Source organism: Cetorhinus maximus, chromosome 20 (genome assembly GCF_964194155.1).
Source record: "Cetorhinus maximus chromosome 20, sCetMax3.hap1.1, whole genome shotgun sequence".
Taxonomy (NCBI): Eukaryota; Metazoa; Chordata; class Chondrichthyes; order Lamniformes; family Cetorhinidae; genus Cetorhinus; species Cetorhinus maximus.
In genome coordinates, this window is record NC_135898.1 from 65,508,642 (window position 1) to 65,530,903 (window position 22,262).

Here is a 22,262-nt window from a genome sequence, read left to right on the forward strand (position 1 = left end):
AATAGATTAACCCCTCTTGTGAATTTTGTACCATACCTTTATGACTTTGAAAGTCTTTAACTTATCTCTTGAAGTAATTATCTAATCTTTCTTATATTTATGGAATTCTGATTTCTTCAACAAGTCAAAAGTTTAATGTGTCAAAAATATAAGCATCTCTAAATGTAAGGAATAAGCAAAAAGGCACCTGTGAACCCACCCAGGTTAAACCTGGAAGTGGGCGGGACCATGAATAATTCCTGGCCCAATGCCATTTTATGAGGCTTCACCCTCCTGGCTGCAGCCGAGCCCATGTCCCCATGGTAGTTAAAGTTCTGCCCCTAGTCTTCTGTATGTGCCAAGGCTTCAATTTTTCTGTTGTAATTGTGACAGCCTTTCAGGAACAACAAAAGACTGGTTCTGCTGTTTCTGTTGCTTCCAGAAATTGGAAATGCAGAAGTTGGAACTGACAGTGACCTTTCTAAGTTTGTATAACGGCAGAACTACAGAATTATTTGTTCTGGTGGCAAAAAATAAACCTATGAAAACAGTTGGTCTATACTGTTGCTGTGGCTTGCAAAATTATCTCTTTGTACTTGGAGCACCATCAACCACAAGAGGCCTGCTCACCACACACAACAAAAGCACCTCAACTGGAAAAGATTTCTGGTCCTGCTTCCATTTAAATCGGAAGAAGTGATAAATTGTAAAGAATAGATTGTAGTGATATTTCTGTGCTTTCTAGCTAAATTCAATTATTTGAACTGTATGTTCAATCAATTCGTTCATTGAAAGATATTGTGCAGTAAAAACTTGAACTGTAATTTTGAAGCTGTAGGCATTTCTATTACTACTGCATAAATATTAGTTCCCTATGAAGTTTAGAAGTAAAAATTGGGAATAAATGCACGCTGCGTGTTAATCCTGTAATTAGCGTTACTCAAAGCTATAATCTTAAACTGTATAGAAATATGTAAGAACGTAGCTATAAGAAAGGACATTCATTGCATCCTTTTTGAAAATTCTTCTTTTCAGGGCCTATGCTGACTTTCATTTCTCCTCATCAAAAATCATAATTGTTCTCCTCTTCACTGAATTTGGATTTCTTCAGTTTGTATTCGTATTGCCTGGTGTTGCATTAACTGCCTCTTTTGTATCCCTTTGACTTAATTCTCATTGGTACTTCAGGAAAATTCCCAATTTCCCCACTCTTTAAAAACTTTCTTCACTGAACCAATTTAACTTGCTGAAATTGTCTTTATAGCCCTTTGGTTTATAGCTTGAAATCTACCAAACCAGAACAAATGTAGAAGTGCATGGGAAATTAGCTGCCACTGACAAATACTTGAATTCCCTATCAGCTACTTGTTTTGTTCGAAGTTTTTTTTTTCTGTTAGCTGGTTTGAGAAATGGACCAATTTTATGAACTATCATGAGAACCGATGTTTGAACTGAGTAAAATTCCTTTCTGAAATAAATGAGATATTATTTGCCTGGTATAGATTCAGATCCTTAATAGTTCTGGTTTGATAATGCTTGGGCTTGGTTATAGTTCAAATGCAACAGGCAGAAGTGAAAAAATGTGAAAAATGTCTGATTAAAATGAGCTACTTTCCTGGACATATAAAAAACATGTACAATAATTTGTACATGTAACCTTCTTGTAATCATTTGGGAAATGTTGCTAAACCTGTTATCTGTACAAATTTTCCTAGATTTTCTCAGTTTTAACTGCTCCTTCCAGGAGGTAAGAAGCTTCATAACATTAAATTTTATTTGCAATCATCTTGAGCTAAGCTGTTGGTATAATAATTGCAGTGATAATATCTATCTTGTATTATTTAAATACAATTCAGATGAGTTAGGCAAAGGTTTACAGGTAGATTCCTCACCACTTGAAACATCTAGGTTTAAAATGAACAGTCACTTATATCAGCTAAAAAGTGGATAACCGTTATCCATTTACATTAACATTAATTTCAAAGTTTCCAGTTAAGGCGTCTTAAGTGCTTTGTTTTATTTCGGGCAGAAATAACTGTGCTCACTCTCTAGTTCGCTGAACCAAACAATAATCAGCTCACTAGCAGTGGTAGCTGTTCAGTAATTTGTTTTTATTGCTCCTTCAATCTGTATTAAAGTGGTGTAGTTGCGCATGTAAGCACTGTTTGAAATTTAAGCAAGTGCAAATGGATAACATGAATGAAATACAGAGCCTTCCAAGAGTTGGATTGCTCTGTGTGATCAAAGATTGACAGGTAGGTTTTAACATGCCAACACTTCTTCCCCCCCTGGTCCGAAAGATTCTTGTTTCACAGTTGGGGGTGAAGTGGCATCACTTGCTGCTAATCTCAAAGCCGTCCACAAAGATTTAGGGATCTCTGGTGCCACTTTCACCTTTCCTGATGTTTGACGCCACATTGAGGGGCTCTCCAGGCATCCAACAACAGTGCTGTCATCAGGCAGACTAAGCAGCTAATTACATTAAGAATCCTCATAGACAGCAAACTAGGAAGCAAAATGCACTCATTATCCATTTTACAGAGAGCAGAATAAAAATTGAGACATACACACGGGTCTTTTAGAATTAAAGAATTTTTTGAAAGGCCAGGAGTTGAACCATTTCTTGCAAAGCATCCAGTCTTTGCTCTGCTCTTGTAGACACAATGTTGCTCTGCTTGACTCAGTTTAGCTTCTGACTAGTGGTAATTCCCAAGGCCTTGAATGGAAATCAGGGACAGATAACTGGGTTCCTTTTATTTGAAGTGATTATTACGTGGGACTTGTGAAACGTTTATACCACACTTGTTAGTCCAATCAATATCTGTATTTTTTTTACAATTATCGAAGAACAAAACAGCAATGTAAGCTTTTTCCTCTGCTGAATCACTTTTTAACCAATGATAGGAATGTTTTCGATACTGCAAATATAGGTGAGTCATTAAAAGACTAAACAGCAAATTCACTTAGTTATGAAGGCTTTCCTCACAAATCAAATAAAACAAATGAAGAGGACACTCAGTAGGGCACATATCTCTGCCATACTGTGTTAACTCAATGTTATTAGAATTATTCAACTTTACCCTGAGGCCTTTCTCTACTTGGCTAGTACTCTGTAACTACAAAAGAGAGGGACTTAGAGTGGGAGGGGAAGGATCCATTTGTCGTGGTGCATGTGGGTACCAGTGACATAGGACTAATAAAAAGATTCTGCTGAGTAGCTAAGGACTAAAAAAGCGGAACCACAAAAGTAGTAATCTATGGATTACTACCTGAGCCATGAACAAATTGGCATAGGGTAAATAAGATCAAAGAGTTGAAAGTATGGCTTAAATATTGGCGTGGGAGAAGTGGGTTTCCACTTTAAGGAGCTTTACCATTATGATGGTCTTCACCTAGTGCACTGAGACCAGTGTCCAGGCGAATTGTAGAGAGGATTTTAAACTAAATAGTAAGGGTGGGGATGGAGGGTGCGTTCCTGTGAGGTGAGATTTGGAAAATTAAAGAGAGCAAAGCAATAGTGTGGATTGGCGATGCAGGTAATGGTAACCAGAGTGTACGGACATAAAAGTGCACCAGCAAATACAGGGTAGGGAAAAATATATTTTAAACAAACGGGGGGAGGAGAGTTCAGGTTAAGGGAGGGGTGGGGTGGGGGGGTTGGTGGTGGCAGTGGCAGACGGAGTTGTAAAATGTAAAATTGTGTTCATAATATATATAGTTGTAAACTATAGTGTTAAGCTAATAGTGATTACTTTGTTTAATTCCTTTTGACATAGAATAAAGTTTGTCACTGAAAAAAGTGAAATCTTGTGGTGTAGTTCTGTCGGATATTGATGGATGTTTGGATTTCTTCATTAAATGTTAACAAGACCCTAACGGATTGTAACAGTATATAAAAAGGAAGAGAGTAGCTAAAGTAAATGTTGATCCCTTAGAAGCAGAGATAGGAGAAATATCAGAGACATTAAACAAATATTTTGTCTGTCTTCACAGTAGAAGACACAAGTTACATACCAGAAATAGAGGGGAATCTAGGGGCTAAAAAGTGAGGAAATTGGAGAAAGTAATATCAGCAGAGATGTAAAGTATTGGAGAAACTTAAGTGACTGAAATCTAACAAATCCCCAGAACCTGATGGCCTACACACTAGGGATCGAACAGAGATAGTGGGTATGATTTTTCAAAACTTCCTAGATTTGGAACAGCCCCAGCAGATCGGAAGTGAGCAAAAGTAGCATACCTAATTAAGAAAGGGGGGGCAGAGAGAAAAGAGGGAACTGCAGGCCAGTTAGCCTTACATAAGTCATCGGAGAGATGCTAGAATCTATCATTAAGGAGGTCTTAACAATGCACTTGGAAAAGCATAAAATAATTAGAACAAGTAAATATGGAAGAAAAATCCTGTTTGACAAATTTGTTAGAGTTTTTTGAGATGTAACTATTAGAGTAAGTAAAGGGGAAAACCAATATATGTAGCATATTTGGATTTCCAAAAGGCATGCGATAAGATGCTGCGCAAAAAGTTAGTACAAAAGTAAGGGCTCAAGGAGTTTATTAGCATTGATAGAGGATTGGTTAATGGACAAGAAGCAGATAGTAGGAAAAAAATGGGGTAGTTTCAAGTTGGTAGGCTGTTACAGGTAGAGTTCTGCAAGGGTCAGTGCTGGGCCATCAGCTATTTACATTCTGTCTCTAAGTCATTAATATAGAGTAATGTATCTACGTTTACTGACCATACAAGCTATGAGGAGGACACGGAGGCTCAAAGAAGTATAGACAGGTTGAGAGGGTAACAAGGTGACAGATGGAGTATAATTTGGGAAGTGTGAGCTTATTCACTTTGGTTATAAGAATTGAAAAGCAAAATATTTTTGTAAGCCTTGTAACTTGTAAGTGTTGATCTTCAGAGAGACTGGGTGTACTCATACAAGGAACACAAAGTTAGTATTAATGTTCAGTAGGCAATTAGGAAAGCAAATGGCATGCTGGTGTTTATTGCAAAGACATTGGAGTACAAAAATAAAGAAGTACTGTTAGAATTGTACAGTGCTTTGGTGAGACCACACCTGAAACACTGTAATTTTGGTCTCCATATTTAAGGAAGGATATACTTGTATTGGAGGCAGTACAGTACAGGTTTGTTAGATTGGGCCCTGGTATAAGAGGGTTGTCCTATGATGAGAGGCTGAGTAAATTATGTCCATAGCTGTGGCTCAGTCCATAGCACCCTCGCCTTTGAATCAGAGGGTTGTGGGTTCATGTCCCACTCCCGGAAACCAAGAACTGTGATTGTACTCGAAAGAGTTGCAATCTGTGACTGTTGATAACTCGAAAGAGTTTCCCTGGAGTTTAGAAGAATGAGAGGTGATCCCATTGAAGCGCTCAAGATTATAAGGGGCTTGAGAAGGTAGATAATAGGAATTTTGTTTAATTTTTTCATGGGATGTGAGCATTGCTGGCTAGGCCAGCATTTAATACCCCATCTCTAATTGCCCTTGAGGATGTGGCAATGAGCCACCTTCTTGAACCACTGCAGTATATGTGTAGGTACACTCACAATGCTGTTAGAAAGGGGGTTCCAGGATTTTGACCCAGTGAAAGTAAGGAACGGTGATTTAATTCCAAGTCAGGATGTGTGGTTTGGAAGGGACTTTTTTAGGTGTTGGTGTTCCCATGCATCTGCTGCCCTTGTCCTTCTAGGTGGTAGAGGTCATGGGTTTGGAAGGTGTTGTTGAGTTGCTGTAGTGCATCTTGTAGATGGTGCACACTGCTGCCACTGTGTGTTGGTGGTGGTAGGAGTGAATGTTTAAGGTGGTGGATGGGGGATATAGAACAAGGGAGCACAGTTTCTGGATGTGGTGCAGATCAGTTAGGACTGAGATGAGGAGAAATTCCTTCACTCAAAGGATTGTGAATCTATGGAATTCTCTACCCTAGAGGGTTTATGTGCTATTATTGACTGTTTAAGGCTGAGATAAACAGATTTTTGGTGTCTCAGAAATCAAAGGATATGGGGAGCGGGCAGGACGTGGAGTTGAAGCCTAAGATCAGCCATGATCAAGACTAGCAATGATGATATTGAATGATGGAGCATGGTTTCCTTCTGTTTTTGTTTCTTCTTCTTACCTCTGCCACTGAAGGTAGGGGCAAGTAATGTTTTTGTCCCTGTTTGTTAGCCTGTTAGTCTTCGTCTGTTTGTAAACAATAAATCTCAAAAGCTAATGAACAGATTTCAATGAAATTTGGTACGCAGGGTATGGCCCAAGGAAGACTGATTAGTTTTTTGCGAAGATCTGGATCCTGGAATTTTTAAAGGATCTGTTAACACTGAATGATGTGGCAAATATTTTTATAATATTGTTGATTTTTTTTTAGAATGTCGTGGATTGTCTCAGCTGCTGTGGTGGAATTTGTCATAGCGGTCAAAATGTGAGCAGAGATTTCAGAGCAGATTGTTGGATGTAGATTGGCTTAAAGCCTCAAAGAGGTGAAAGCTCTAGTAAAAAGATTTCTTTTTTCACCTTTGTAATTACAGAGCATCAACCAGGCAGGGAAAAGCCTCAAGGAAGAACTGCAAAATTGTAAGGAACAATGTTGAGTTTACACAGTGTGGCGGAGCTATGTGCTTACTGAGTGCCTCTTCACTTGTACTTTTGTTCTTAAAGCTGAAGAAGTAAATATTTTTATTAAAAGCTTCCATCTCTCTGAGGAGGCTGCAGGTCAATCCACATCTACCAACCAGCTCTGGAAACTGCTCACGTTGTGACAGCTGTGAGCAAATTCCACCACAGCAGCTGAGGCAATCCACAACATTCATAAACAGTCAGCAACATTCTAAAGCAATGTGCTCCATGTTAATGGATCTGCATTAGGGTTAGGGTTAGCACTAGTATTGCACGGGTGTATCAGTGTAGACAATGCTTGGGTCCTGGAATGGGTCATGAACTGACAACTTCTGACTTGATTTTAAAGCAAAATTCCCGGATCTGCATTCATATCCTCACCAAAATGTAATAATTTCTTCCTTGGGCTATACCCTATCTCTATACCAAGTTTCATTGAAATTCATCGATTAGGTTTTGAGATATATTGTTTACAGACGAACAGAGTAAAAGCATTGCCTCTGCCCACCTTCAGTGGTGGAGGTAATAAGTCTATTATGATGAATTCTGTTTGTATATGAAGTGTGGGGATGATTTTGTATTGAAATCTGAGATTATATTACTAATGTGAAACTACTGCTATCCATATTACAATTTTGTATGCAAGTTTTATACAAATCGTTTTTATGCTGACAGTACGGTTGTTTCATCTCTTTGAGGAACAGTGACATGGGGCAGAATTTTGCCGTTGGCGAGCAGGGGGCGGGGCCTGCTTGCCGATGCATAAAATGATGCGGGATGATGTCGGGCGAAACCCATGACGTCATCCCGCCCCATTTAAATTTTTAGGACGGCGGGCCTGCAGCAAATCAGCTGCGGACCCGCCGACCTGTCAATGGCCAATTGAGGCCATTGACAGGATCATTTAAACAATTAAAGGATCTACCTGTCCAACCTTAAGGTTGGTGGGCAGGCCAGAAGCCCCGGCGGCAAATAGAGAAAACATGAAACCTCATCCATCGGCGGGATGAGGTTTCATGCAGGGTGTTAAAAATTCTAATAAAGTTATTCTGTAAATTATGAACATGTCCCATCTCATGTAACATCATCACATGAGGGGGACATGTTAGGGAATTTTTTTGCACTCCCATTTTTAATATTGTTCAAAGTGGAAGCGATCTCCCTGAGGCTGCACTTGGCCACAGGGAGATGTGCGCTCTTTCGTGCGCATGCGTGAAAGACCGCACTCTCGCTTTTACGGAATCCCCCCGTCCGCACAGGAAGTGCATAGCACTTCCTGCCGGACATCACGCTGGGTGGGCCTTAATTGGCCCGTCCACGTAAAATGGTGTTGCGGCCCGCTTCGCTAGCAGGGATCGGCTCCCCGCCCGCTGGAGATTGGGTCAGGCCCTCCCCACAGGCAGAAAATTCTGCCCATGAACTTGAGCATGAACTGTAGATGTTGTAGATTTATTGAGAAGTTTTCTTGCTAATTTCCAAAGAAATTCATCTATAATATAGTTTAGCTTTTAAAATAAATTGATTTTAATGTCTCTTTTCAGTTTCGGTCTAGATCACAAATGAGGACCCTTTTTACAACTCCTTATACAAAGACCTGCTGTTTGTTTCCTTCGGCATATGTCATGAAAATCCCCTTTGAGGGAAATGATTTATCAAATTCATCTGGCTAGTTTTTCTTCAAATATTGCTAGTTTCACGTGGGAATTGGTGTATCTTCATGATTCTATTTGAAGATAACTTAATAGCGCTGCAAAAAAAAGCCTGTTGGTTGCTTCAACTGGATAGAGCAGGCTACAGCATGGCATTGCTGCCGTAATGCAGTTGAATGTAGTAGATTTATAACGGTAGTGGGAGCAAGTGATTTTGGTTGCAATATTACAGTTCAATGTTTTAACTTTACACAATGAATAAAGAACAGGTATCCTTTCTTTTGGTTGGTGTTGAGCATTTATTGAGAGAGAAAATCTGTTGGTGATTAGTAATTAGGTAAATTAAGCATTGTAAGATTTAAGTTTCCAAAGGACAATGGCTGTAAAATTTTCAGTACTATGGTGTTGAAGGACTTGCATTGCATTTCTGTAGAGTATAGAGAATATGCACATAGCAAGATCTCATAAATAACAGAGATGAATGTCAAGAAAATTTGATGTTTTTTTTGGTGTTTGAGGGAGAAGTGTTGGCCAGGACCCAGGGAATTCCCTTGGATAGTGCTGTGGATACTTTAATTACCAGTTGATTCACCTGGAACAGGCAAACTGGTAACAGTTTACTGTTTCACCTGAAGGTTAGCATCTCTGGCACATCATATTGCATGGGAGCATCAATGTAGACCATGCTGGGTCCTGAAATGGATCATGAACTGACTATTTCTGACCTGATGCTGAACATGCTGCCAATCAAGCAGACACTGTAATATTTTCTCTGAAAAATAAGTAGAGAATGTAACTTTTATCGCCAAATTACTTTGATCTATTATGACTCCTGTGGTCTGTTATGATTCTTGATTTAAGACTCCCTTGACTTGTAGTTCCTTTCCTAAGAGAGTAATTACAAATCTCCTTCTTTAAAACCTCTGATAAATCTTCTGTTCAAAGACATAAAACAGTAAAGAAAAAAATAGTTGAAAGAATGGGGGACCAGAGGCAGTGGGACGAATTACATCCAATTGGGACAAATGCTGACTGTTGAGTCATTTTATTCAAGACTGAAAGGGAAACCCTAAAGTAGAAGCATGTTCAGTGAATTTTTAAAGTAAAAGCACGATGCATCGATTTGCCTTCCTATCTAACCTGAAGAAAGATCCAATAAAATTGCCAGAGAATTGCAATGAAATAGTCAATCATTGAGGCTTCTTTCATTTTGCTGAGGTCTGAAGCCATGCTGAATGTTAAATTCTCAATTTCTTCCCCATTTCTCTAGGCTGGCTTGTAATTTTCTTTTTACTCCCTCCTCCTTGTTTCCTTTCATCTGTCTCTCTTCCTCTCCCTTGCTTCCCTCATCACCATGCCCCTCAGCACACCAGTAATGTACCATCATCAGAAATATCCTTCTTGCTTTGGTTTGCAAAATGCTGTCTACTTTTTGAAGATTGTTTTATGTTGTGGGATGCGCATATTTTAAGAGAAAAATTACTAAAAAGAATGTCGCCTTGATAGAAATTTGTGTAATATTTATATTGTAAACTGAACTAAATTTAAATAGTTCAATTTTTGTTCGATTTCAGCAATATACAATTATGACTCCAGGGAGGAAGTGGAGCTTCCTCTGCAGATTGGTGATACAGTGCACATATTGGAAACCTATGAAGGCAAGTACAAATATTTTCTGAATTCTAATGTGGATGTTTAAAATCAGGAAATTATGATCTGCTTTCTATATCTCTGGTTGAAATTTGTATCTTAAGATTACTTTGAACTGGCATTCATACTTAGCTTTTTAACTTTTGTGTGTGGAGATGACAATGTCAAGGAGTTGTAAGATGTTGGCTCATGTAAAAGGTTGCCCACTTTCCATTCAAGACATCATTGGTAGTCCTATGGGAGTTATTGAGTGGAGGGCTGCCTTACCCTCAAAAGCAAAACCCCCTTGACTCTACTGGCTTTCTGCAGAACTGCTGCCTTGTTTGGAGATGTGTTTGACAAGGAAGGAAATAAAATAAGGCACTTTTTCCAAAAAAAAAGGAAATGTAGCACACCTATTTGAGACCCTTTTTTAATTGTTCCCATTTTTTTCTCTCTTCCATCTGGAGTAAAGTAGTTAAATATCCCTACGTACAGTGAAACCCACAATGTGGCCAACTTGGGAATTAGACTTTTTTTGCTTGATCTTTGATCATTTATTGGTTTGAAAAAAATTGGTGTTGTTCAAAGTTCATATGGATGTGGATCTGCAACAGAATGTAGATAGTTCTCCTGATCTGTAATTTCCTAAACTTTACAGATACTTGGGCCAGTGTGGATCTTGGCCGTACTAAGTGAAACATCTAAAACTTAGGAAGTAGAAGCATTCAGTCAAGTGTGCGTGATGTAGATAGCAAGTTTCTTAATTCTGACTTTTATATAAGAAAATATTTTGGCAAAGAAACAAGATTAAAGTGTTGTAATAATTTTACATCCAGATTACAAGTTGGAAATCTGACGATTTGATGAAAGGAGTTTCCTAAAATTTCTCTGCACCCATAGAAAAGAAAGTCTGGTAATTCCTGCAACAGGTGGCTGATTTACATCTTTCAGACAGTAAATGGAGACTTAATCCCTTCAAGTCTCTGGAGTATTTTTGAATTGATCTGGGTATGAATATTTGATTCATATGGCTTTGTTGCTCAGCTCATTTGTATTTCAGAGAAAGGCTGCCCCTACCTTTGTCAGAGGATTAGGCAAATGACTTCAGAATTAGTTTAGGTAGCTATTTGGAAAGTTGTGATTTCAATTTATTTATGCACCACTCTTTCACATATATGGCAACCTAGAAAACTAGCAAAGCTGATCCAGAGCTTCAAAAAAGTAGGACACAGCCCCATAAAAACTAACTGCTCAATAATGGCTTTGACATGAAGTAACGGAAGTCAGACATGGGCTTTGTGAGCAGTAAGTATACATATTAATATTTTACTTGCATGCTGGGCGATGGTAATTTATGAAACCCTGAGCCAGATCTTGACTATACAAACATGGGGGTACATTTTTGTGGGGGGCAGGGGGAAGAGCGGGTGTAGTGGGGGCATGCTTTTCAGAAAGCATTGAATTTAAAAATGATTAATTCTGGTTAATTTAAGCACTTAATATCCTAATTAAAATTAATAAAATAATAGCATTTGATGAAAATCAAAGCTGGTAGTGTCCCACATCCAACCTCTCATTGTCCCAGTTTCCATAGTCCCTCTACATCCTATTGTTTTAATGACTGAGACATTGCATCCCATCCAATCTCCCACCCTCTTGCAGGGACACACTTTTCCACCTCTCCCAATTTACGTCTCCCAGTTCCTTCTTTCTGGACTTCCTCTCATTTAATGCTTGCATGCTCCTTTCCTCTTTCCAACACCGCCCCCCCCACCAACCATGCTGTCACATCCTCTGCCCATCTCACCTTGCCACCCACTCTGCCCTTTTCCATCTGTTTCCTCTGTTGCTATGCATTCAACCATATATTCCCCCCACCCCCCCCATACCTTGTTAGAATACATGTTGCCTGTACGTTAATCTAGTGTCTACTGCACCAGGAAGCACCTGCTTCTGATTTTGTCTTTGCACATGGCGGCAGTAAAGGTCAGGATTGCTGTCTATATATTGAAGGTGGCAACTCCTGTTTTCATGAACTTAATGCATAAAGTATAGAAAGACAGAAATCTGGTCATTGGCACTAAGAGCAGCACAGAAAGGAGCAGGACCTGCCTGGTGGGTTGGGAAGCAGTGGGTATCCAGTTGAACTGTTTCAGGCTTCAAAACGGTGACAATAAACCCGAAATACTGACTGTTGGCCTGTTATAATATGATCACTCTGTTTTCACTATGTAAAACCTGATCTTGAAAGTGTGTCATTGAGACTGATATTAACTGGTTACTGTACTTGGAAGGTTGATTTCACATTTTACAGTAGATCTACCCTTGCATTGATGGAATCTGAAAGTGATATGACTTGATCAAAAGAAATCTCATCTATTAATTCAGTAGTTCCAGTCTTGTATGAAAAATGCTGCACGTGGTGATAGTATCTAAGAGCAGCATTTTATTATTTCAGATGTAACATAAGTTAAAAGTATGATTTGAATGCATACCTGCACTTGTAAAGATAACTCTTTTCAGTATAAAGGAAGCAAGGAAGATTATATATTGGTAAAACTTTATTTTTGAGAGAATATTGTAATTCTTAATGTAAGATATGCTTGGGAATAGATCTATTTTCATTCATTATCACCTGCATTAAACATCCAAAATCCTGGAAATGAATGACTACCTATAGCCAATTGCTTACTCAGCAAGATACTAAAATTGTGACTTAATTCAGTGCCTCAGAATATCATCTCCTATTGTGTCATTGTGCCATTTTCATTTTTGACAAACTTCACCTTTGTCTATCTATGATGTCCAACTAATTGAATAATTTTACACTGTGGTTCCTTAGTCAGACGAGTTGTATTAGGAGTTGACAGTGAGAAGTTTTTTTGAGAACCCTGGACTGAATTGGAATCCAGTTGCTGAATTAAACGGGAAGGTGTTTCAACTCATTTAGAGCACCAAATCCCTCAAGCTATCTTTTAAAAAGAGGGCCTCTTCTGATTCGAAGCTTTGGAAGTTACTTATTAAAATCTTGTCCAAGTTAATCTTGTGAAGAATTGGAGGACTATGTGAGAGATAGTCTTGAACCATATTTATTATGTTATGCATATAGTGATTGGTGAATAATATGACCATACGTTAAAATGTGGCAAGCCAGCTGTGCCAGTGATGACCTTAATCATTGTGTTCAAAATTCTGATTCCCAGTCGGTGCTGATAAACTCAGCTCGATCAAGATGGTGGCATGAATTCTCACTTAATACCTCTGTCTAGTGACTCCTACTGAAAACAATGCATTTGTGGGTTCTTGTTGAGAGAAGGATACAGCATAGCTGTGATGTCTTCCATATTTAAAAACCGTGGTAGTGCTTACATTGTTTCATACAGGGAAGCCTGCTGGGTAATGTACTGGCCAGTATCAGTCTGTGTAGCTGCATCTCAGCATAGATCAGTGCTTTTGGGTGAAGAAGTGAAAACTGGTGCAGAAGTAAATACTTAAACACAGTGATCTCAATTCATTTAAATTTCATAATCCTATAATCAAATAATGAGCTGCAGTTAAAAGATCGTCATAATAATCGGAGAGGCGGTGGCATAGTGGTATTCTCACTGGACTGGTAATCCAGAGACCCAGGGTAATGCTCTGGGGAGCCATGTTAAAATCCCACCATGGCAGATGGTGGGATTTGAATTCCATAACAATCTGAATTAAAGTCTAATGACGACCATGAAACCATTGTCAATTGTTGTAAAAACTCATCAGGTTCACTAATGTCCTTTAGGGAAGGAAATCTGCCATCTTTACATGTGACTCCAGTCCCACATTATCCACAGCAATGTGGTTGACTCTTGAATGACTAGCGAACCACTCAGTTGTATAAAACAGATAAAAGGAATGAAACTGGATGGACCACCTGGCAAGGACCTAGGACCTAGGCACTGGAAATGACAATGGCAAACTCAGCCCTGTAGACCCTGCAAAGTCCTCCTTACTAACACCTGGTGCCAAAATTGGGAGAGCTATTTCACAGACTGGTCAAGCAACAGCCTGACATAGTCATACTCACGGAATCATACCATACAGATCATGTCCCGGACACCACCATCACTGGGTATGTCCTGTCCCAGCGGCAGCGCCATGGTATACGGTTGGGAGGGAGTTGCCCTGGGAGTCCTCAACATCGACTCCGGACCTCGTGAAGTCTTATAGCATCTGGTCAAACGTGGGCAAGGAAACCTGCTAATGACTATATACCGCTCCCTTTCAGCTGATGGACCAGTGCTCCTCCATGTTGAACACCATTTGGAGGAAGCACTGAGGGTGGCAAGGGTGCAGAATGTACTCTGGGTGGGGGATTTCAATGTCTATCATCAAGAATGGTTCGTTAGCACCATTAAAGACAGTTGGCAGAGTTCTAAGGGACATAGCTGTTAGACTGGGTCTGTGGTAGGTGATGAGGGAACCAACGAGAAGTAAAAACATGCTTGACCTCATCCTTACCAACCTGCCTGCTGCAGATGCATCTGTCCATGACAATATTAGTGGTAGTGACCACCACACAGTCCTTGTGACGATGAAGTCCCATCTTCACTTTTGAGGATCCCCTCCATTATGTTGTGTGGCACTACCACCATGCTAAATGGGACAGATTTCAAGCAGATCTAGCAACTTAAGACTGGGCAAGACTGAGGCTCTGTGGGCCATCAGCAGCAGCAGAATTGTACTCAATCACAATCTGTAACCCTTATGGATAGAGGGTCAGTGATAGGCAGAGATTGCCAAAAGAAGTCATAGACAAAAGGACAAAGAGGTGTTGACAGTGGTGATATTAGCTAAGAAATGTGCTAATAGGTGACATTAAGGGTAGAAAGCAGGACGAGCAAAGTACAGATAGCCCTAGTGGGGGTGGGGTGGGGGGAAGGGATCAAAATAGGCTAAAAGGTAGAGATAAAACAATGGATGGAAATACATTTAAAAATAATGGAAATAGGTAGGAAAAGAAAAATCTATATAAATTATTGGGAAAAAGGGGGATCGGAAAGGGTGTGGGAATGGAGGGGAGAGTTCATGATCTAAAGTTGTTGAACTCAATATTCAGCCCGGAAGGCTGTAAAGTGCCTAGTCGGAAGATGAGGTGCTGTTCCTCCAGTTTGCGTTGAGCTTCACTGGAATATTGCACCACCGTCAACACCTCGTTTGTCCTTTTGTCTATGACTTCTTTTGGCAATCTCCACCTATCACTGACCCTCTATCCAGCTTTACTTGTCCCACCCGGGGGTTAAACCAGCTTATATTTCACCTCTCTTCTATTTTTCCTTACTTCTGTTGAAGAGTCATACGGACTCGAAACGTTAACTGTATTCCTCTCCACAGATGCTGTCAGACCTGCTGAGTTTTTCCAGGTATTTTTATTTTTGTTTTTGTGTTGTAAAAAGAAATGTTTGGCTAAGACAAATGTAGGTCCATTATAGCAGAGTCAGGAGAATTTATAATGGCGAATAGAGAAATGGCAGAGAAAATAAATGATTACTTTGTATCTGTCCGCACTGGGGAAGATACAAGAAATCTCCCAAAATTAGAGATCCAAGGGACCAAGGTGAAAGAGGAAAAGGAAATTAGTATTAGTAAGAAAGTTGTATTGGGAGTTTAGTGGGACTGAAGGTTGCTAAGTCGCCGGGACCTGATATTCTCATCCCAGAGTTGAAAGAGATAGTTATGGAGATAGTGGATGCATTGGTGATCACCTTCCAAAATTCTATAGACTCTGGAATGGTTCCTGCAGATTGGAAGATAGCAAATGTCACCCCATTATTTAAGAAGGGAGGAAGAGAGAAAACGTCGAACTACAGACATGTTAGCCTCACGTCAGTAATAGGGAAAATGCTAGGCTCTATTCTAAAGGATGCAATAAATGGACACTTAGATAATAACCTGATTGAGCACAGTCAGCATGGATTTATGAATGGGAAATCATATTTGATGAACCTGTTGGAGTCTTTTGACGATGTTACTAACAGAATTGATAAAGGGGATGTAATGTACTTGGATTTTCAGAAGGCTTTTGATAAAGTCCCCCACAGGAGGTTGGCTAGCCAAATTAAAGCATATGGGATAGGAGGTAATATGGCATGGATTGGTTAACAGGCAAAAAGCAGAGTAGAAATAGAGGGGTTATTCTTGCGTTGATGGCCTGTGATGAGTGGGGTACATTTGGGCCCCAGCTGTGCACAATATATAATCAACGATTTGGATGTGGGGAGCAAATGTAATATTTCCAAGTTTGGAAATGACCCCACAAAGCTAGGTGGGAATATGTGGTGAGAGGAAGATGCAAAGCAGGATTTGGACAGACTTAGTGAGCGGGCGAGAACATGGCAGATGGAATACAATGTGGAAAAAACGTGAGGTTATCCACTTTGGTAAGAGGAACAGATGTGCAGAGTATTTCTTAAAATGGAGAGAGAGAGATTGGAAAGTGTATATGTACAAAGGGACATGGATGTCCTCGTTAGTAAGTCACGAACGCTAATATGCAGGTGCAACAAGCAATTAGGAAGGCTAATGGTATGCTAGCCTTTATCGCAAGAGGATTTGAGTACAGGAGTAGCAATGTCTTGCTTCAATTGTATAGAACCTTTGTTAGCCTTCACCTCGAGTAGTGTGTGCAGTTTTGGTCCCCTTACCTTAGGATATTATTGCCATAGAGAGAATGCAACAATGGTTCACCAGACTTGTTCTCGGGGTGGCAGGACTGTCCTATGAAGACAGATCGAGGAAACAGGGCCTGTATTCCCTAGAGTTTCGAAGAATGAGAGGTGATCTCATTGAAACCTACTGAATATTTAAAGGGATAGATAGAACAGATGCAGGTAAGATGTTTCCCCCAGTTGGGGAGTCTAGAACCAGGGATACAATTTCAAAATAAAGGGGAAGCCACTTTGGACTGAGATGAAGAGAAATTGTTTTACTTAATCTTTGGAATCCTGTACCCTGTGGGCTGTGGAAGCTCAGTCATAGAGTATGTTTAATGCAGAGATTAACAGATTTCAAAATAACAGTGACATAAAGGGATATGGGGTTAGTGTGGAGAAAAAGGTATTAAGTGGAGGTCAGCCATGATTGTATTGAATGATGGGCCAGGCTTGATTTTAGCCACTAATTGCCCAGATGTAATACTTTCACCCTCCTGGATCAGGAAGTCCCACCTCAGAGCAACCAGAGACCAGCAGCTCTCCAGCACTTTGGGAAAGAAGTGTATTATGTTGGATTAGTATTTGGGGATGCGTTTGGGCTTATCAAGCCTGCTGCCAAGCTGGCAGGCCCTGACAAGGGGGATGGGAGGTTGGGGTTTGAGAGGCCATGGTGGGAGGGCAACCTGGTGTGTTGGGGGCTGCTCTCTGATGGGCTCAGGGAGCCATTTAAGGAGGGACACCCCTGCCTGCCTCTGGCTCGTGCAGGGAAACCTGTCAGGTTGGCCACTTGTTGTGGTCTTCTCCCCCTGTCGGTTAAATACCACTGGCAGCAGGATGAGACCCTTAAGTGGGTATTAATTTCCCACTTAAGGGCTTCAATTGGCCCACTGGCGCTGGGCTGCCTGATTCCACCCCTGCTAATGGTATAATCGCAATTAGGGCAGCGGCAGGCAGACAGGCTGCCCGCTGGATTTAACAAGCTCCCTCTTTCAAACCTGTCAGCAGGGGAGTGGTAAATCAAACCCATTGTTATTTATTGTTTGCGCCATTTCAAGCTGAACTTTTCACCCCTCCTCCAAAATCAAAATTTTGACTGCATTACTGGAAAATCTGCAAAATTAAAGAAAAAGTCTGTATAAAGAGGCATAGCGCACGAACATGAAAAGCAATCAAGTATTTATTGTAAATTAACTCATCAGTTCTCAGTTTTTAGGCCAACCATTCCAGATGACCAGTAGCAAATAATTCCACTTGAATAACTGGAAAAAAAGTGACTGCTATCCCTGCCCACAACAAGCACACTTTGGAACCAGTGCTATCCTCTGAAGGACTGATTCAATATATAGACTGGAAGCACAGACCGACTTGTTTGCCATCTGCTCACTTACACCAGTCTAAAAGAACACATTTGTGTTTGCATCAGGACTAAGCAGTGGGAATTGGGGCGGCACTATTAAGTATCCAAAAAACAACTTTTATTGACACAGGAAACATTAGCATAGTGGTTATGTTACTGGTGTAATTATTTGCTAGCGTTAGTTCAAATGCTGTTAGTTAAGTAAAATCTGACTAAACAGCTAACATTGGCAATGGTGACCATGAAGCTACAGCTAAAAAAGAACACACTTGTAAAAACCCATCTGGTTCACTAATGTTCTTTAGGGAAGGAAACCTGCCTTTCTTACCCAGTCTGGCCTACATGTGACACCAGATCTAAGGAAATATAGTTCACTTTTACCTGCTCTCTGAAATGGCCTAGCAAGCCACTCAGTTGCATCAAACTGCTATCAAAAAAAACAATAAGATCAAAAGCACACTGACCTAGGTGCCGGATGCAACAAAGGCAAAGTTGGCCCAGTCAACTCTGCACAGTCCTCATCAAAAATATCTGGGACTTGAGCCAAAATTGGGAGAATTTTCCAAAAGACTAGAGCAGCAACAACTTGAACACTCATACCTATCAGCCAATGACCCAGACTCTTCCATCACCATCCCTGAGTTGCCATCATCTTCACCCAGTGGTGCCAATCCATCTTGATCTCCCTGCTTCTGAGGTCCCCTCCAGCACAGAACTCGATCTTTTGCCAATGTGATTCACACCACATGATATCAAGAAATGGCTGAGTGCTCTGGAGAACAGCATCCTGGCTCTGCAGTCCTGAAGAGTTGTGCTCCAGAACTAGCTACGCCTCTAGCAAAGCTGTTCTGGCACAGCTACAACACCATCTATCTGACAAAGTGCAAGACTGTCCAGGTATGTTCTGTCCACAAAGTGCAAGAGAAATCAAATCAGCCAATTGCTGTCCCACCCATAAAATTGCAGATAGACGGTGGCGCAAGGGTGTCCTAACCTCGCCTGCAAACCTATTCGAGGGGGACAGTAAAATCCTGACCCCTGAGTAGCTAAAGGTCTATCTCCGTCTTAAATATACTCAGTGATGGAGCATATACAATCCTCTGGGACAGAATTCCTAGGATTCATAATTCTTTGAAAGAATTTTTCCTCCTCTTGGTCCTAAATGATTGAGAGCCTTGCTGAAACAGGTGAATGTAATTATATAACTCAGAGATAAAAACAAAAAGCTAAAAGCTACTGCGGATGCTGGAAATCCAAAACAAAAACAGAATTACCTGGAAAAACTCAGCAGGTCTGGCAGCATCGGTGGAGAAGAAAACAGTTGACGTTTCGAGTCCTCACGACCCTTCGGCAGAACTGAAGTATAGTTAGGAGAGAGGTGAAATATAAGCTGGTCTAAGGTGGGGGGCGGGGGGGAGAGAGAAGTTGAGGGTGGGGTCGTTGTAGGGATAAGCAAGCAGTGATAGGAGCAGATAATCAAAAGATGTCACAGACAAAAGGATCAAAGAGATGTTGAAGGTGGTGACATTATCTAAGAAAAGTGCTAATTAAGAATGGATGGCAGGACACTCAAGGTACAGCTCTAGTGGGGGTGGGGTGGACAGACTAACAAAGTATTAGTTGTAGATTTAAAAATAATGGAAAAAGGTGGGAAAAGAAGAATCTATATAAATTATTGAAAAAAAAGGGGGAGGGGGAAGAAACTAGGTGGGGTGGGGGGATGGGGAGTTTAAGATCTAAAGTTGTTGAATTCAGTATTCAGCCCGGAAGGCTGTAAAGTGCCTAGTCGGAAGATGAGGTGCTGTTCCTCCAGTTTGCGTTAGGCTTCACTGGAACAATGCAGCAAGCCAAGGACAGACATGTGGGCAAGAGAACAGGGTGGAGTGTTAAAATGGCAAGCGACAGGGAGGTTTGAGTCTTTCTTGCGGACAGACCGCAGGTGTTCTGCAAAGCGGTTGCCCAGTTTGCGTTTGGTCTCTTCAATGTAGAGGAGACTGCATTGGGAGCAACGAATGCAGTAGACTAAGTTAGGGGAAATGCAAGTGAAATGCTGCTTCACTTGAAAGGAGTGTTTGGGCCCTTGGACGGTGAGGAGAGAGGAAGTGAAGGGGCAGGTGTTGCATCTTCTGCATGGGCATGGGGAGGTGCCATAGGTGGGGGTTGAGGAGTAGGGGGTGATGGAGGAGTGGACCAGGGTGTCCCGGAGGGAATGATCCCTACGGAATGCCGCTAGGGGGGGGTGAAGGGAAGATGTGTTTGGTGGTGGCATCATGCTGGAGTTGGCGGAAATGGCGGAGGATGATCCTTTGAATGCGGAGGCTGGTGGGGTGATAAGTGAGGACAAGGGGGACCCTATCATGTTTCTGGGAAGGAGGAGAAGGCGTGAGGGCGGATGCGCGGGATATGGGCCGGACACGGTTGAGGGCCCTGTCAACGACCGTGGGTGGAAAACCTCGGTTAAGGAAGAAGGAGGACATGTCAGAGGAGCTGTTTTTGAAGGTAGCGTCATCAGAACAGATGCGACGGAGGTGAAGGAACTGAGAGAATGGGATGGAGTCCTTACAGGAAGCGGGGTGTGAGGAGCTGTAGTCGAGGTAGCTGTGGGAGTCGGTAGGCTTGTAATGGATATTGGTGGACAGTCTATCATCAGAAATTGAGACAGAGAGGTCAAGGAAGGGAAGAGAAGTGTCAGAGATGGACCATGTGAAAACGATGGAGGGGTGGAGATTGGAAGCAAAATTAATAAATTTTTCCAGGTCCCGACGAGAGCATGAAGCAGCACCGAAGTAATCATCGATGTACCGGAGAAAGAGTTGTGGGAGGGGGCCGGAGTAGGCCTGGAACAAGGAATGTTCCACATACCCCATAAAGAGACAGGCATAGCTGGGGCCCATGCGGGTACCCATAGCCACACCTTTTATTTGGAGGAAGTGAGAGGAGTTAAAGGAGAAATTGTTCAGTTTGAGAACAAGTTCAGCCAGACGGAGGAGAGTAGTGGTGGATGGGGATTGTTGGGGCCTCTGTTCAAGGAAGAAGCTAAGGGCCCTCAGACCATCCTGGTGGGGGATGGAGGTGTAGAGGGATTGGACATCCATGGTGAAGAGGAAGCGGTTGGGGCCAGGGAACTGGAAATTGTTGATGTGACGTAAGGTGTCAGAGGAATCACGGATGTAGGTGGGAAGGGACTGGACAAGGGGAGAGAGAAGGGAGTCAAGATAACGAGAAATGAGTTCCGTGGGGCAGGAACAGGCTGACACGATCGGTCTGCCAGGACAGTTCTGTTTGTGGATTTTGGGTAGGAGGTAGAACGCAAACTGGGCGACCGCTTTGCAGAACACCTGCGGTCTGTCCGCAAGAAAGACTCAAACCTCCCTGTCGCTTGCCATTTTAACACTCCACCCTGTTCTCTTGCCCACATGTCTGTCCTTGGCTTGCTGCATTGTTCCAGTGAAGCCCAACGCAAACTGGAGGAACAGCACCTCATCTTCCGACTAGGCACTTTACAGCCTTCCGGGCTGAATATTGAATTCAACAACTTTAGATCTTAAACTCCCCCTCCCCCCATCCCCACCCCGTTTCTTCCACCCCTTTTTTTTCCAATAATTTATATAGATTTTTCTTTTCCCACCTTTTTCCATTATTTTTAAATCTACAACTAATACTTTGTTAGTCTGTCCACCCCACCCCCACTAGAGCTGTACCTCGAGTATCCTGCCATCCATTCTTAATTAGCACTTTTCTTAGATAATATCACCACCTTCAACACCTCTTTGATCCTTTTGTCTGTGACATCTTTTGATTATCTGCTCCTATCACTGCTTGCTTATCCCTACAACGACCCCACCCTCAACTTCTCTCTCCCCCCGCCCCCCCACCTTAGACCAGCTTATATTTCACCTCTCTCCTAACTATACTTCAGTTCTGCCGAAGGGTCGTGAGGACTCAAAACGTCAACTGTTTTCTTCTCCACCGATGCTGCCAGACCTGCTGAGTTTTTCCAGGTAATTCTGTTTGTGTTTTGTAATTATATAACTCTTCCTCCCCATTCAAAACAGCAGCAATGATGAATTTCTATGACTGTTGTACTTTTATTTTGTCTGCTTTGTTTTGTCTATTCTGTTAATGCTATCCATTTTGACCTGATAAGCTAAATTCAGATCTACTGCATAATGACTTGATTACTATATTTTCATATTATTAGCTGTATTTAAAGCTATTTTTCTTTTTAGGTTGGTATAGAGGATATACACATCGGCGCAAAGCCAAAAAGGTGAGCAATTATTATGGGGTTTACAAAGCTGTTTCTTTGGGCATAGTGAGAATTATCAAATGA

At 41.4% G+C, this 22,262-nt stretch overlaps 1 protein-coding gene across 3 annotated transcripts in view; it reads left to right on the top strand.

Moving 5' to 3' along the window:
- dock1 (dedicator of cytokinesis 1) overlaps nucleotides 1-22,262 on the top strand; it is a 667,847-nt gene that overhangs the window by 41,403 nt on the left and 604,182 nt on the right. For all 3 annotated transcript variants that reach the window (XM_078564873.1, XM_078564874.1, XM_078564875.1), the window contains exons 2-3: nucleotides 9,826-9,909; nucleotides 22,159-22,199. In XM_078564873.1, the coding sequence (XP_078420999.1) occupies nucleotides 9,826-9,909; nucleotides 22,159-22,199 (125 nt within the window). The remainder of the gene's footprint in view (nucleotides 1-9,825; nucleotides 9,910-22,158; nucleotides 22,200-22,262) is intronic.